The sequence below is a fragment of the Pongo abelii genome, chromosome 1, assembly GCF_028885655.2.
Source record: "Pongo abelii isolate AG06213 chromosome 1, NHGRI_mPonAbe1-v2.0_pri, whole genome shotgun sequence".
Lineage (NCBI taxonomy): Eukaryota > Metazoa > Chordata > Mammalia > Primates > Hominidae > Pongo > Pongo abelii.
Window position 1 is genome coordinate 88,159,164 of NC_071985.2, and position 16,317 is coordinate 88,175,480.

The 16,317-nt window shown below is 45.4% G+C and overlaps 1 protein-coding gene across 4 annotated transcripts in view; it reads right to left on the minus strand.

Annotated features, from left to right (window-relative positions):
* Positions 1-15,774, minus strand: part of C1H1orf226 (chromosome 1 C1orf226 homolog) — a 319,795-nt gene extending 304,021 nt beyond the window's left edge. For 3 of the 4 annotated variants that reach the window (XM_054526420.2, XM_002809868.5, XM_054526412.2), the window contains exon 1: positions 15,188-15,774. In XM_054526420.2, coding sequence (XP_054382395.1) covers positions 15,188-15,292 — 105 coding nt within the window. In that variant the 5' untranslated portion in view covers positions 15,293-15,774. The remainder of the gene's footprint in view (positions 1-15,187) is intronic. The other variant, XM_054526432.2, reaches the window with a different exon arrangement.
* Positions 15,775-16,317: the final 543 nt, after the last annotated feature.

Below are 16,317 nucleotides of genomic sequence, written 5' to 3' on the forward strand. Positions count from 1 at the left end.
CAGAATACCCAGCACATAGTATGTGATTAATACCTAATAATATAATGTGCCTATCTTTCCATGTGTCAGTATCTTCCCAGTGAGGCTGACATCCTTCAAGTCACCATCTTGTCTCATCTTTCTCTGGCCTTCAACACCAAGCACTGTGTCCCAAATATGGTAGATGCACAATAAATGCTTCCTATAGACTGGATCCATTTCTACATCTGCATTTAGGAATGCAAATTCAGGGAACAGGAGTCAGACTCGGAAAGGGCTATATGAAGAAAGAAATCTAAGGAGAATGCAACAAACCCATGGGAGAAAGTGGATATTAGTGAAATAAGAATTTATGAGGGAGTACACAGTGATTCATAAAGACCACCACTTGGGGAGGACCCCAGTTCTTCTTGGTCTTCCCACTGAAACTTCCTTTTTCTGCTCTAATGTTTTCACCCTGTGATTCTCAAATTTTCCTGCTTGATTTGATTTGATTAGAATTATCTGGGGAGCCTCCCAATATGGAGAATTCCCACTTCCACAAAAATGAACTAGATATACCTTCCCCTATTCCTCTGAAATAGAACTAAAAACTCCAGACATTATACATAAAACAAGCAGGAGAAGAATCTGACAGATGGAGAGAAGACAGACAAGCTAGGGACCTCAGCACCGAAGAGATGGCATAGCAGCAAGTTCCCTGCATTTTCTTTTTGCCTCACATCTCCCAGACTGGTTGCTGGAGAAGCTGGAGACCTGGAAACACCAACAGACACAGACAAAACAAAAAAGGTCCCAAGAAAGCCTGTTCTCTCTAACCAAATGACCAGGAAAGGGGCAGCACAGTACGACAAAAAAAATTTTTCAACAGCAACAGCTCCACTCCAGAAAAATACCACAGAAAACACTATGGGCTGGGTACAGAGGCTCACATCTGTAATCTAGCACTTTGGGAGTCTGAAGCAGGTGGATCACTTGAGCCCAGGATTTCCAGACCAGCCTGGGCAACATGGCAAAACCCTACAAAAAATACAAAAAATTAGCCACGCCACCTGTAGTCTCAGCTACCAGGGAGGCTGAGGTGGGAATATCACTTGAGCCTGGGAGGTTGAGGCTTCAGTGAGCCATGATCATGCTACTGCACTCCAGCATAGGTGACAGGGTGAGACCCTGTCTCAAAAAAAAAGAAAAAGAGAAGAGAAAAAAACTGTGGCCCAATCTCACCAACCGAGTGGGGAAACTGGACTTCTGCCTCATCAGGCTGTAATAAGATGTTCCAGTCTTACCTCCCTCCCAATAGTGGCAACACCAAATGGGAAGCTGGAACATCCACCTTACCTGGCAATACAAGGCCTCCTCCACCTCCTTGCTGGGGTGTCAGAGGAGACCAAGTGGAGACCTTGAACTTTTGCCACCACCCCAGTGGTACTAAGGCCAGCATTAGTGGTGGCTATGTGGGATCAGTAATGAGGTGCCCCTGCCCTTTCCGACCAGGGTAGTATCAGCTGAGGCCTAGTGGATAACCCAGACTTCTACCACCACCTGAGAGTAGTGAGGCTCTCCTGCTAGAACAGGAGATCTAAATAAGATCCAAAGCTCATAACATAATATCCAAAATGTCCAGGTTTCAATCAAAAATCATTCATCACTCCAAGAACCAAGAAAATCTCAACATGAATGAGAAAAGACAACCAACAGAAGCCAACGCCAAGATGACAGATAATATTAGAATTACCCACGGGTCTTAAAGCAGTCCTAAGAATGCTTCAACAAGCAATTATGAATATGCTTGAAACCAATTAAAAAGTCAAAAGTCTCAGCAAAGAAACAGAAGATAGAAAAATCACAATGCCCAGGTTGCACTCCATACTAACTGAATCAAAATCACTAGGAGTACTTAGCTATTATTTTGTTTTTATAACTCCACAGAGATTCCAATGAGCAGCTGAGTTTAAGAACTGTGCTCTAATGCCGTGGGTCTCAAACTAAAGTGTCCATCAGAATCACATGGCGGAAAACTTGGTAAAGACACTCAGGCCGTATGCTACTTCAACAAGCCTGTGCCTCTGTATTTTTATTAGTTTTCAGGTGATTCTGATTACTCCAAAGACTGAAAACACCTGCTGTAATTAATCAAAGGAATTTGCAGGTGATTTCCTTCATCTGTGGAAGCTGCAAAATGCTTGATCTGGAGGAGGAAAAAGATGCATTTAAGTGACTTTGAGGAAAGGTAAAATTTCAATCATATTTTGGATACAGGTGCCCAGAATATAGTCTGTTTAACCTGGGCTGCCAAATTTAAGAAATCTAGCCACGTTAAAGAGCCAATTTGAGGCCAGGCACAGTGGCTCACACGTGTAATCCTAGCACTTTGGGAGGCCAGGGCAGGAGGATTGCTTGAGCCCAGGAGATCAAGACCAGACTGGGCAATATAGTGAGACCCTGTCTCCAAAAAAAAAAAACAGCCAATTTGAAAATGTAGTTACAGTGGAGGCTATATGTGTTTATGGAAAATAGCATGGGCACAAGATAATATGTTACCTGTCACTTGGCCCACAGGAGACATTAATCTTCCTCTCCACAGAACAATAAAATGTTTCTACATGAGTGCTTCTTCCCACCCAAAGAAACCAAAAGAAAAAGCAAAGAGTTTATAGTCAAGATAGAAAAAAAGGACACAACCAAGGAGCTTTTCCACTGTGCATGGTGGACTGAGATTTCCAATCCAAAAGGCAACATCTCTGGGAATGACCTTTTCAGCATTTTGTACTCTACCAGAGGCACCCTGGGGCCTCTGAGTGGAGAGAACTTGTCCTCAAAAATAGAGGTGGGCCAATAGGCATATGCAAAAAAAGCTCAACATCACTGATCATTAGAGAAATGCAAATCAAAACCACAATGAGATACTATCTAACACCAGTCAAAAGGGATATTACTAAAAAGTCAAAAAATAACAGATATTGCCAAGGTTGTAAAGAAAAAGGAACCCTTATAGACTGTTGGTGGGAGTATAAATTAGTTCAGCCATTGTGGAAAACAGTGTGGCGATTCCTCAAAGACCTACAGACAGAAATACATTTGGCCCAGCAATCCCATTACTGGGTATGTACCTAAAGAAATATAAATCATTCTATTATAAAGACACATGCATGTGTATGTTCATTGCAGCATTATTCACAACAGTAAAGACACAGAACCATCCTACATGTCTATCAATGATAGACAGACTAGCTAAAGAAAATGTGGTACATATGCATCATGGAATACCATGCAGCCATAAAAAAGAATGAGATCATGTCCTTTGCAGGGACATAGATGGAGCCGGAAGCCATTATCCTTAGCAAACTAATGCAGGAACAAAAAAAAACAAATACTGCATGTTCTCACTTATAAGTGGGAGCTAAATGATGAGAACACATGGACACATAGAGGGGAACACCACACACTGTGGCCTTTCAGAGGGTAGAGGTTGGGAAGAGGGAGAGGATCAGGAAAAAAAGCTAATGAGTCCTAGGTTTAATACCTGAGTGATGAAATAATCTGTACAACAAACCCCCATGACGCAAGTTTACCAATGCAACAAACCTGCACATGTGCCCCTGAGCTTAAAATAAAAGGTTTTTTAAAAATGGAATAAAGGAAAAAAATAGAAGTGGGGCCAGGCACAGTGGCTCACACCTGTTATTCCAGCACTTTGGGAGGCTGAGGCGGGCAGATCACTTGAGCCCAGGAGTTCCAGACCAGTCTGAGCAACATGGTGAAAACCCATCTCTACAAAAAAAAAAAAAAATATATATATATATATATATATAGATAGATAGATAGATAGATACGAAACTTAGCCAGGCATGGTGGCACATGCCTGTAGTCCCAGCTACTTGAGAGGCTGAGCTGGGAGGATCACCTGAGCCCCAGGAGGTCAAGGCTGCAATGAGTCATGATCATGCCACTGTATTCCAGCCTGGGAAACAGAGTAAAATACCATCTCAAAAGGAGAAAAAAAAAAAAAAAAGGCTGGGAAAGGCAAGGAAAAGGGCGTGGGCATTGAAAGGAGTGAAATGCCACGCTGGACAGGAAATGCACAGGCAAGAGCCCAGCCAAGAATAACACCCTCCAGGAAGGGCCTCCCAGAACTCCTCTCCTTCCCATTCTGCAGCATTTCCACCTACTCACTGATGCCTCATTTCTTTATCTGGACAACATCAACATGGTCCAGAAAAGTCTTTACAGGTGACCCGTTGCCCAATGGCACAGAACAGCAGACCTGGGTCCCAGACATAGCCACAATGGAAAGGACTAAGATCACCCTTAACAGACCATTTGCCTATTCAATCCAACCTAAAAGACCCTCCTCTGAAAAACTGGAACAACAAAACCTATCCTCATGGGATAGGGGCCACTGTAAAGATTAAATTAGTTAATACATGTAAAATGCTTAGAACAATGCACAGAACACAGTGAGCACTTGAAAAACATTAGCTCTTGGTATTTTGAATGACATACAGCACAAGAGTTAATAATGGAGACACCCTGAGCCACACTACCTGTGTTTGACTCTGGGATCTATCCACTACTAGATGTAGACCATGAGCAAGTTACTCTGCCTCTCTATGCCTTGGCTTCTCCATCTATAAGATACAAATAATGATGATAATACCTTAACTAGCATGGTTGTTGGGAGAATTAAATTAATCGTTTCATAGAAAGAGCTTGGCACAGTGCCTGGAACACAGTAAGCACTTTCTAAATGACAGTAATTATAATGTTATATTTCTATGATGTGGCTAGCATGAGGCAAGTAAGTTAGGGAGTCCCCTTGACCTCTGAGGTGCTTGTAGCCTAATTAAGGAGACAAGCAATGCACACATAGAACTAGCAGGGAAGAACAGCACAGAACATGGGATGCATGATAATTCTACAAGCATGCAAACAGCACTTCTCCTGTTCTCCTCCCTGTCTCCTTTCTCTCTCCCCAACACACTCACATGCCAAGGGAATTCAGAATGTTACAGGGTGCTGTGGGGTTAGGTGAGTGCTCCCTTCTTGGTCACCCCCTTACTCCCAAGGGCAGGCCCCTTGGTAGGGATTCCCAGGTCTTATTCAATACTCAACACTGCTAAATTAAACAAGTTCCCCCTGGAAAGCACTTCGTTTCAAGAATAAATGGGGGTAGCCACTCTCCTCAGTTTTCACAGATGGACCATAAAGGGGTAAGACACATAAGCCTCACTAGAGAAAACTAACAGGGGTGGCGGAGTAGGAATTCTAAAGTGTTCCAGCACTCTCTGGGCACTGAACTTGCTGGAAGTGCCATTTTAAATAACTTTTAAAGCCAGCTGCTCCAGTACTTAAAAGGAAACATGATGCTGAATATAAAAATTGTAAAGGGAAATGTAAGCATCACAAGGTATTAATTAATCCCATGATAGAAGATTCTTTCTGCTTAGATTACCTCTGCTTAAAGAAATATTTATCCAAGAAATTCAGAGAAAGACAAATGAAGACAGACAACACCGTACTTAAGATTCTGTGATTTTTAATCCTGACAAGGATTAAAGGGCTGGAACAAATGTGATGGTGGCATGCACCAGAACCTAGTTAACCCCTTTTTATTCCTTCCCAAGGAGGCTGACAGCTATTTTAAGCCCACAAAGTAGTCACGCTGTCTGATTTGCAACTTTAGGAATCAGAGTAGCTGCAGCTAGATTTTTTAAGCAGGCATGTATAATGAAGATAATACATGACTAGGCCTCTGACTTATTATAAAAGAACAGAGTGTCTGAATATTCTATAGATTAAAACCATGTACAGATGAAACTTAAATTGCAACTTGTAGGACTTAATAACAATAATAAAAACAGCAGCCAACTCTGTGTCATGCACGGTGCTAGGCCATTTACAGGTACTACTCATTCAATCCTCCTATTAACCCTATGAAGTATATTTGTGTCCTCTTTTTACAAATGAGAACGCTAAAGGAATGATGTTACATAACTCACACAAAGTCATGTAGCAAGTGAGGGATAGAGCCAGGATTTGAACTCAAACACAGTTTGGCTCCTAAATTCATGCCATGCTATGCTACCAACCGAATTCATGTCATAAAAATTGCAAAGTAGCAAATTAAAGAAAATAAACCATGAATTAGGAAAAAAAAGACATCAATTCATTAACGAGAAAACAAGTTGAAAATGTTTCTTACATAAATGACAATTGAGAAATGACAATTACCTACTCCTGAAATTGGCCATATGTTCTATATTCAGATTCTAATTCCATTGGACATCCATCAATGGAATTTTATTTAATTAAGGAAAAAAATGCTTACTTGGTATTTTCATTGGAAGGAATCAGCACTGTGTGAGATTGGTGTTATCAGAAAGAGGCCATGCCAGGGGGGTCCCTCAAGCCACTGGGAACTGGAAGTTACTAGACTAAAGCAAGAGAAATGGTGGGGAGGAGTGTAGAGTCAATTAAGGCACCTCTCACCATTGGGTGACCCAGGAGGGTCCTGGCCATCTTATAGGGAGCATCTCTTTCATTCAAAATACATTTTCTATGTGCAAGGCACTGTACTCAGGGCTGTGGAAGACACGGGGACAGAGTGACATGGACCCTGACAATGACAATGTAGGGATGAAAATCGGACAGGGCAAGCAGTTCTAATACAAAGCAGGTGGGACTGGTAACATCCACTTCATGGAGTGACTTGTGAACTGGGTGGGAAACTGCAGTGAGGGTTAAGGGAATGGTGGGTACTACAGTTGGGTTGAAGCCCAGGGTGATTAAAGGGAATTGTTCAAAAACAGCCTTGAATATCATACTAAGAATTTTGGTTCTAATATAGTAGGTACAGAAACTTTTCATGTTTTTGAGTGAGAGGATAACCATTTCAAGAAAATTGATAAGGCAAAAGTTTAAGGGATGAGGGGGATCAGAGAACAAGTGGGGCACTGGAGGCCTTCAGAAGGTTATTGATGGCCCTGATAACAGGGGAGGGGGTGGAGCATCTGAACCGGTGATGGACCAGCCACGGTGCGTGGATGGATGTCACTGGAAACATTCAAGAGGATTTGGCACCTGACTTGATGTGGGGTACAGGAGAGTAGAGCCTGGACATCATAGGTACCCAGTAAACAGCAAATTTTAGTTGGCTGTTAAATCAAAGAATACAAGGAGTACTTTAAAGTGTCAGGCCCATGTGCCCAAGAGGATGGTGGGGTCATTAAAAGACAATGAAGTCAGAAGAGAAATTTGATTTCCAGCTTGTTGAGTGATAGGGACAGCAACACATTCAGGTACAGATGGCCAGCAGGAAGCTGCGAATAAAGATGTGGAGTCTGGACTGAAGTAGAGAGCCAGCAGCCTGCGTAACAGAAGAGTGGCAGTAGACAGAATCCAAAGGAGAGGGAATGGAGCACTCACAGTAGAGGGCAAAGGGAGGAGGTAGCACAGCCACAAAAGGAGGCGGTATGGGCAGAGGCAAGGGGCTGGCTGACTGCAAGCAGGCACAGAGAGCCCAGTGAGGCATGCCACAGAGGACCAGGACAGGCGGCTCAGGAAGAAAAGTCAAAAAGGATGAGGATAGAGAAGGGGGCAGCAGAGCAATTTCAGTACAGCAGCCAGGACAGAAGCTGGAAGGAAGCGGCCAGGGACTGAATGAAGACTGAGATTCTGCAGAGGGTGGAGTACTCTCTCACAAGGCTTAGCTGTGAAAGGAAGAGAAAGACAACATGTTAATTAAAGAAAGAGGCGGAAAGAAGAGATATTTCATGCAGGGAAGGCCATAGCATACTCTTAGGCAGGGAGGAGTAAGCCGGTGCCCAGGAGATGTAACCGTGCCAGGGTGGGGGTGGGGCGTGAAGGGCATAATTAAGAGGACAAGGACAGACTAACAGGACATGGAAGGCAGATGGATCTCAAAGTGAGGGAAAAAGAAAAAAATTGGACTTCACCAAAATTTAAAACTTTGTGTTTCAAAGGACAATACCAAGAAAGTGAAAAGACCACAGGATGGGTAAAAATATTGCAAATCTATATAAGGGATTTGAATCCAGAATATATAAAGAACTCTTACAACTTAATAGTAAAAAAGCCAATCCAACTTTTAAATGGGCAAAGGATCAGAATAGACATTTCTCCAAAGAAAATATATAAATGGCCAAAAAACACATCAAAAGATGGTCTTTTTTTTTCTCTGAGTCTGCTTGCTAGGGAAATGAGGAGATATTCTATGTTGTTCAAAAGGGAAATGCAAATCAAAACTAGGATGAAATACCACTTCACACCCAGGAGGATGGCTAGAATCAAAAAGTCAGACAACAAGCATTGGTGAAGATATGAACACACTGCTGGTGGAAAGGTAAAACGATGCAGCCACATTGGAAGTCCCACAAACGGTCACACATGGTTACCATGGGACCCAGCCATTTTACTTTTACGCAAGATAAATTTTAAAAAATAAATAAAAACATGCCTACACAAAAACTTGTACATGAATGTTTATAGCATTATTTTTAAGAGGCAAAAATGGAAACAACCTAAATGTGCCTCAGCTGATGAATGAACAAACCAAATGTGGTATATCCATACAATGATATATTATCCAGCCATATAAAGGAATTAAGTACTGATAAATTATAGATGAACCCTGAAACACGACACTAAGGGAAAGAAGTCAGACACAAAAGACCACATATTGTAAAATTTCATAAATATGAAATGTCCAGAATAGGCAATTCTAGAGACAGCAAGTAGATTAGTGGCTGTTCAGGGCTGGGCAGATGCAGGGGGTAAGGATTACAGGTGTGTGCCACCATGCCCAGCTAATTTTGTATTTTTAGTAGAGATGGGGTTTCACCATGATGGCTAGGCTAGTCTTGAACTCCTGACCTCAAGTGATCCACCCACCTCGGCCTCCCAAAGTGCTGGGATTACAGCAGTGAGCCACCGCACCCAGCCTAGTGTTTCTTTTTAACGTGATGAAAATGTTCTAAAATTGACTGTGGTGCTGGTAGTACAGATCTGTAATATCTTAAAAATCACTAAATTATACATTTTAAATTAGTGAATTGTATGGTATGTGAACTACATCTCAATAAAACTATTAGAAAGGAGGGAACTCAATAGTAAAAAGCCAATCCAACTTTTAAATGAGCAAAGGATCAGAATAGACATTCTCCAAAGAAAATATGGTCTTTTCAAAAACAGAAAGGAAGAAGAAAAGTAGCAAAGATCAAGTTTGCAGGGTAGGGCAAAAAGGCAGGAAGGAAGGGCCATGGGCATGGTCCCAGGCTGCTGGGGAGGGTAGACAGCAGGACAAGGGCAGCAAAAAGGTCACTGGGGAGCTAAAAGCATCCTCAAGGCAACAAAGGTATAAAGGGAAGGCAGGTAATTATAACCAGCGAAAGCATTCTGAAAGTTTGAGTCTTGGGAGTAGCTGCATTATGAGTAGGCAATAGTAAACAGTGAGTCAAGTCTGATTAGCATAGATAACTGGCAAAGGTCATCACTAGATGTGGCTGCATGATTTTGACCACTAAAAAGAACTGGGACATTGTGGGCAAGGGAGCTACGACTGAAAGCCATAAAATCATGAAATGTACAGCTAATGTGGAAATAGACTTGTCCATCAAATCCCAAGATACCAGGTGTGGAGGAACATACTGGGACACCTGAGAGCAATGTAAGGACAAATAAAACAGGTGTCATTTCAGAGCAGCACTGTATCTTTGGAACTCACTGCCCCCCACCAAAAAAAAAGTGGTCTGGGCAGAAGATAAGTGTTTTTAAAAGCATCTGGAAAAGCATAAGAAAGTGAACTATGTCTCCTCCTTAATGATGACATCAGAAAATACATCAGACCCTTAATCGGAATTGCTACTGTTCCAGAACCCTGGAAGACAGGACCCTTAGTCTGGGTGGAGAGAAGGGAGAAAGGGGACATAAACACTCAGTGTATAGTGGAATGCGTTCTGAGAGCTCTGTACCATGCCATGCAGGCTCAGATGAGTCAGGGATACCCCATTTCCGGTGACCAAATGTCATTCATCTGGAGGCCTTCATGGCAGTATGTTTAAGAGGCATCCACAGATATCCTGCTGAGGTTACTGGAATCTCTAAAATCCACATCAGGGAAACCATTAACCAATGAAGCCAGGTAGCAAAGAAGGAAATATAGCCAGAGAATTCAGCTTCAAACTGACCAAATGCTCCCAAGCCACAAAATCACTCAGCAATGATATTTACTGCTTTCAGACTTTCCACAATTGGTCATTTCTTCCACTTGACAATTTTTCATTGTGACTATGTTTGTACCTGATGTTGAGGCTTGGGAGGGGAAGATACACCGAGGCATGAGGCAAGGTCCTCAAAGAACATTCCATATCACCAGAGAAGATATATGCAGAGAGGAAAAAACAGAATTTTGTGTGGTAAACAGCTTCAGCAATATCTCTCATCCCACATGCAATCTTGCAATGTGAACTTGACATTCCCGCATCAAGAAGTAGGGCTTATGTCTCTTTCCTAATAGCCAGTTTTGACCAAAAGGATGTGGCAGAAGTGACCCTATGTAACTCAGAAAGACCCAACCTTAAGAGCTTCTGCTTTCCCGCTTGGAACACCCCCTGCTGAAAACCAGCTGCCAAACAAAAGGGCCACCATGCTGTTAGGAAATCCAAGCCAGCCAGTGAAGAGAATAGTCATGTGAAGGATGACCAAGGCATAGTCATATGAGTGAAGCCTTCTTGAACATTCCAGCCTAGCTATGGATGAATGCAGCAAAGTGAGTGATCCAGTCAACACCATAAGCAACAGAAGAACAGCCCAGCCAAGCCCTGCCTGAATTTCTGAGCCGTGATTCATAAGCAAATTAAACAGTTATTGTTTCAAGCTACCGAGTCTTGAGGTAGTTTGTTTGGAAGTGATGGATAACTGAAACCAGTTTGAAGCCAGGGAACCAGGGATAAGTCCTGGTTCTGTTATTATCTGACTATGTGACCTTGGGTCCATGACTTCCCCTCCAAACTTCAACTTCCTCATCTGTACAATGATGGGGTGAGGGGGTTGTACTAGATGAGCCATGGTGCTTTCCAGTTCTGACTGTCTCTATCATCCACGCAGATAGAAGGGAACAATCTAGGCAATGAGTGTTAGGACTACAAAGGGAGCAACTATTAATACTTCAGGTTTGAGTGAGCTTTGGAGGAGGTGAAAGAATCACGGACCTGGAGTCAAAAGCCCTGGAGTGTGAGGATTAAGTGAGGCAGAGGCTAGAACAACGCATGGCACATAGTAAGTGCTCAATAAATATCATTAACTGATACACCAATTTGCAACTCTGGACAAATTAATCTCTCTGATCTCCATTTTTTGGTCTGAAAAATCGAGATAACACTAATGTGCCTGTCTCTATAAGAGGAAAAGTCTTTGTATGTAGAACTCTCATGCAAATCAAAAATCACCTACAGATATAACTATTATTAATACTCTTATTATCCTTTGTACCATTAGCATTAAAAGTCTCTTTCTCACCAAGAGAGGAGAGACAGTCAGTTGATGGCACTGGCCACCAGGAAGACATACTGGGAGATCAGGAGGCAGGTACTAAGGAGCCACAGGCTCTCAGGGCATGTGAGATTTACCCACCCACCAGCATCAGTCAGTAAGCCAGGTGCCCACTCTGAACACAGACAGCAGGTTTCCCTGGTAAGCAGCTCTCAGCCCAAAAGGAAATCTGGAAACAGCCAAGCATTAAAAGTTTGAGCCGGGCGCAGTGGTTCACGCCTGTAATCCCAACATTTGGGAGGCTGAGGCGGGCAGATCACCTGAGGTCGGGAGTTCGAGGCCAGCCTGACCAAAACGGAGAAACTCCCATCTCTACTAAAAATACAAAATTAGCTGGGCATGGTGGCGCATGCCTGTAATCCCAGCTACCCGAGAGGCTGAGGCAGGAGAATCACTTGAACCTGGGAGTTGGAGGTTGTGGTGAGCTGAGATCATGCCATTGCACTCCAGCCTGGGCAACAAGTACAAAACTCCATCTCAAAATAAATAAATAAATAAATGTTTGAATAATTTCCTATACCAGAGTTCTAGAGGCCAGCAACCTGAGAACACTCCACTAGAGAGCTGTGAATCAAACCCGTGACCAACATAGAGTGAATATTCCATAAAAATTATTGAATGAAAAGGCACTGGATTTGGGAGTCTGAAGTCAAAGCCCCAGGCTTAAATCTTGGCTTTGTCATACACAGCTGTGAGCATTAAGGCATGCAACAACCTCCCTGAGCCTATGTCCTCATTTATAAAATAGACATAAGGAGACCCATCTCCTAGGGAAGTAGTGAGAATTAAATGAGGTACTGCAGGTGAAAAAAATCTGGGATTGCACTTGATAACTAAATGCATGGTTTTTTAAGTGCACAGAACCTCTGCCACCCAGATGCCCTTCGATCCTAACCCCACACCTTTCATTCTCTGCAGAACCCTGAAAATGAGTGGCATACGTCCAAAGGAACACTCAATCCAATGTTGATTCTGAAAAACTGCCAGCCCTTGGGAGAGAAAGAGCTGCACTCATTTTCCAAGGGTACCTGACAAGGCAACAATAATACATTTGCATTTCCCAGCCTGCATTTTTCCAAAACAAGGGAAGACTGCAATGTGGATTTAACCCTGAAATCCCAGTGATTGTGCAGTTGCATAGACACTGCTCTGCAGGATGTGGAAAACAGCCAGAGAAGGCTCTTACCAGGTGCATGTGGGACAGAAAAGCTCGTGCTTCCACCTCTGCTCAGGTCTTGACTAACATGGTGTTTGAATGTGCCAGGGTGCAGCATCAATTACAAAGATCTGGGAGCTAGGACCTGGTCCTCAAAGTCAGCCTTTGCCCAAAGAAGTTCCACCACTCCCCTTACTGTATGCTCTTGTCCTTTCTTCTCTGCCTCACCTCTCTCAAAGAAGGATCCTTGGTCCCCTATGTCTCAGGTTTGCATTGGGAAAACAGCTTGAACCAACCGCGGCTCCCTCTCCTTTCACTGACCACCACTGCCTGTGAATCCAGGGAAGTTACTATAGGAACTACATCACACAGCCCCCAGACATTTGCTTAGAAAAGAAACAGTACATTTGGGAAAGGGAGAGTAAGATCCAGCAAGTTGGAGGCAACCCTCAAGCCCAATATTTCTCAAAGTCTGGCCACAATCACCTGCTTTAAATCACCTGGAATGCTCATTAACGGTACATAGTCCTGGGCTCCCCCAAGATGTATCAAATTAAAATTGGGGTGTGGCAAGACTCAAACTTGTTAACCCCCTCACCTGATTATTCTTATGCACACTAGGTTTTAGGGACCAAACACAGAGGACTGAACTGTGATAAAATAAAAAGGCTTAAAACACTCTCTATCTATCTATCTATCTATCTAATCTGAGACAGGGTCTCACTCTGTCACCCGGGGTGGAGTACAGTGGTGCAATCATAACTCACTGCAGTTAACTCATGGGCTCAGGCGATCCTCCCACTTTGGCCTCCCAAAGTGCTGGAATTACAGGCAATAGCCACCATGCTTAGCCTTAAAAACACTTTAAATCTGATCTCCCTTCTTACCCTCTTACTTGTAAAACAGGGTACTGCCTGAACCAAACAAGACACAAGCCAATTTCCCAGTTTATGTATGTCCAAGAAAATTAAATCATGACCCTGATGAAAACTCATACTTTAAAATAAAAACCCCCGCTCACCAAATCAACAGGCCTGGACAAAAATTAACCCAAGCATCCCATCTTAGACCCACCGACCAGATCTATTCTGAGAGATGAGAGAACTGAGATAAGATCTTGGCTGCAGCCCCACTCTGTCCCAGCCATACCCAGTAATTCAGCTCTGCATTCCACGGCAGGGTTTAATGTTTTGGGGGGCTAAGGGGGGCAGTTCTCCTAGCTCCAGCAAATATGGCTGGGATAAGCTTATTCAGGGGGAAAAAAAGGTGAGCTTCACCAACTCCCCCACATACATGAGAAAGAAAAAAATCTAAAGAAACTGACCACACTGGGCACATGTCAGATACTCGAAAAATGTGTGAATTGAAGGAAGAAGACACCTGATGGAATAATCCTTTCGTGAGATGCTAACAGCCTGCACGTACACCATCATGAAAGAAAGAGAACAAAGAGTCGAACTGTCGCCACATCCAAAGTACAAGGTTTTCAAAACCAGCAAGACCCAGCCTACTTAGAGGGACAATACTTTTCCACCGACAGGCACACTGTAGGTGCCGAAAGTCCCTGGGTCTCTACGTCACAGAGGAGGTCAAGTGGCTTGAAGGAAGAGCAGAACACTGATCCAAAGAAAAAGCACTCTTTCCTGGTGATGGGCAGTGGGAACCGCCACTGCAATTTCAGAGGCCAGAACTCCTCACTCAGGGAGGTGCATCACAGGGGATCAGCCTTGCTCATACCTGATGGTCCAGGGCCGAGGCTTCTGCTCCACCCCTCCCCCAACGGTGGACCTGGGGCTCCGACCTCAGCGCTGAAATTCCAGTCATCTCTGCTAAATTCTTCAGCAACAGTTCCCTACTAGATGCTGAAACTTAACATTAAGCCACAAAACTAGCAAAGGGGTAGCTTTTACCACTCCCTTCAGTGACTGGCACATGCAGAGGAGTCTGGCAAATTAGGCATTTAGGAAGTGACTCTGACACCTAGACCCGGCTACCTGGAGTTTAAAAAAAAAAAAAAAAATCTGTATTCTTTTCTTCAATTAGGAAGCAGGCATTCCTCTTTTAAAAGACCTTCCTGAAAGCACCTCTCCCTGGGAGCCCAGCAGGTAAATAACACCAGAGCTTCCTTAAACCGATTCTAAAGGACCAGGTGCCCAGGCTGAGCTCACTTGCCGGCTTCTCCTCTGGAGGAGGGATCCGGGAAGTAACTCAATCCAGTCCTAGGCGGGTAAGGATGGGGGAGTCTGCAGGTGGGAAGGGGGAGGTGAGGCAATACCGCTCAAACTTTGCAGTTGCTCTTGAGCAGTTCTGGGCAGGAGCCCGCGGAATTATAGACTCAGAAAGGAGAGTCACCCTCCCTAAGAGAAAGGCCCCCAAATCGGCCTAGCCCGCCAGCTCTGGGTCCAGGACGGCTGTGCATCCTATCCGCTCAAACATGACCCCCCACCGCCACCACAGGTAGCACCCTCCCCGGAGCCCCCTCACCTTGGCCTCAAAGCAGATGCCGTGCTGGAAGGCGTCCTCGTTGTGCAAGGGGATCCGCAGGTCGTGCCCATCGTCCACAAGGTTGTACTTGGTTTTGCTGGGCATGGTGACCCGCGGCGGACCCGCTCCTTCGGAGGCGGCGGCTGCAGGAAGGGGCTGGCGAGACCCCAGGGAGGGGAGACTGGAGCTGGGCCCGGCGACGCGTGGCGGGGCCTGGGAGCGCGGGGCAGGGGGCGCCCTGGCCGCGCGGCGGCCGGACCCGGAGCGGTGCCGAGGGCCGAGCGGCAGCGGGCTGCGCTGATGCGGGCGACGCGAGCGGCGCTGTGGTCGCGCAATTCCTGCCAGCTAGGAGGGCGGCAGGGGAGGAGGTGGCGGCGGGAGCGGGCTGCGCGGCGCCCCTGCTCGGGGAGGGGAGCGGTGGGGCTCGCGGCCCGAAGCGGGACTGGGCGCGGCGCCGGCCCCAGAGCAGTGGAACGCACGGCCCGGGACGAAGAAGAAAAGGCGACGGTGGCGGTGGCGGTGGCGGTGGCGGCGGAGCAGGGTGCCTGTCACGGAGACGCTGGATCAGCCGCCAGCGAGCGGCTCCTCCTGCGGGGCGGGCCCAGGCCGGCTCCTCCCGCCAGGCGCAGAGGCCCCGCCCGCCGCCGGGTCCGCCCCCGCACCGCCCGCGCTGCCAGCCGAGCAGGTGAAAGTCCCCGGGAGCGTCGCGCCCGGCCCTGCCCGCGCCCCCGGCCGCGCGACGCCGGCAACTTCGCCCCGGCCCCAGACCGCCGGGATCTGAGGTGCCCTAGCTCAGCCTAGTTTCCTTTTTTTAACGGTCAGATTCTGAGCCGGAGCTACTGATGGCCGCGGCGGCATGGCCTTGAAGTTTTTTTTGTTTTTGGAGAGGGGGGAGGGGCCGTGTTTATTGTTTTGTTTTCGTGTTTTACCAGGAAGGCCCAAGTCTTGTCCCAGATATCCCAGATCTGGGCCCTCATTAATTCTCAGAGTCCCCTTTCTCAGAAGGCAAGACTGCGCCCAAATGGAGGACTATCTTCGGCGCTTTTTGTTCGTATGTGACTTGTGTAATAGGGCTTATGGGGTGCTTTTAGGGAGGGTTTTAACATTTAAAAGCCATCAGCCTTGTAGAA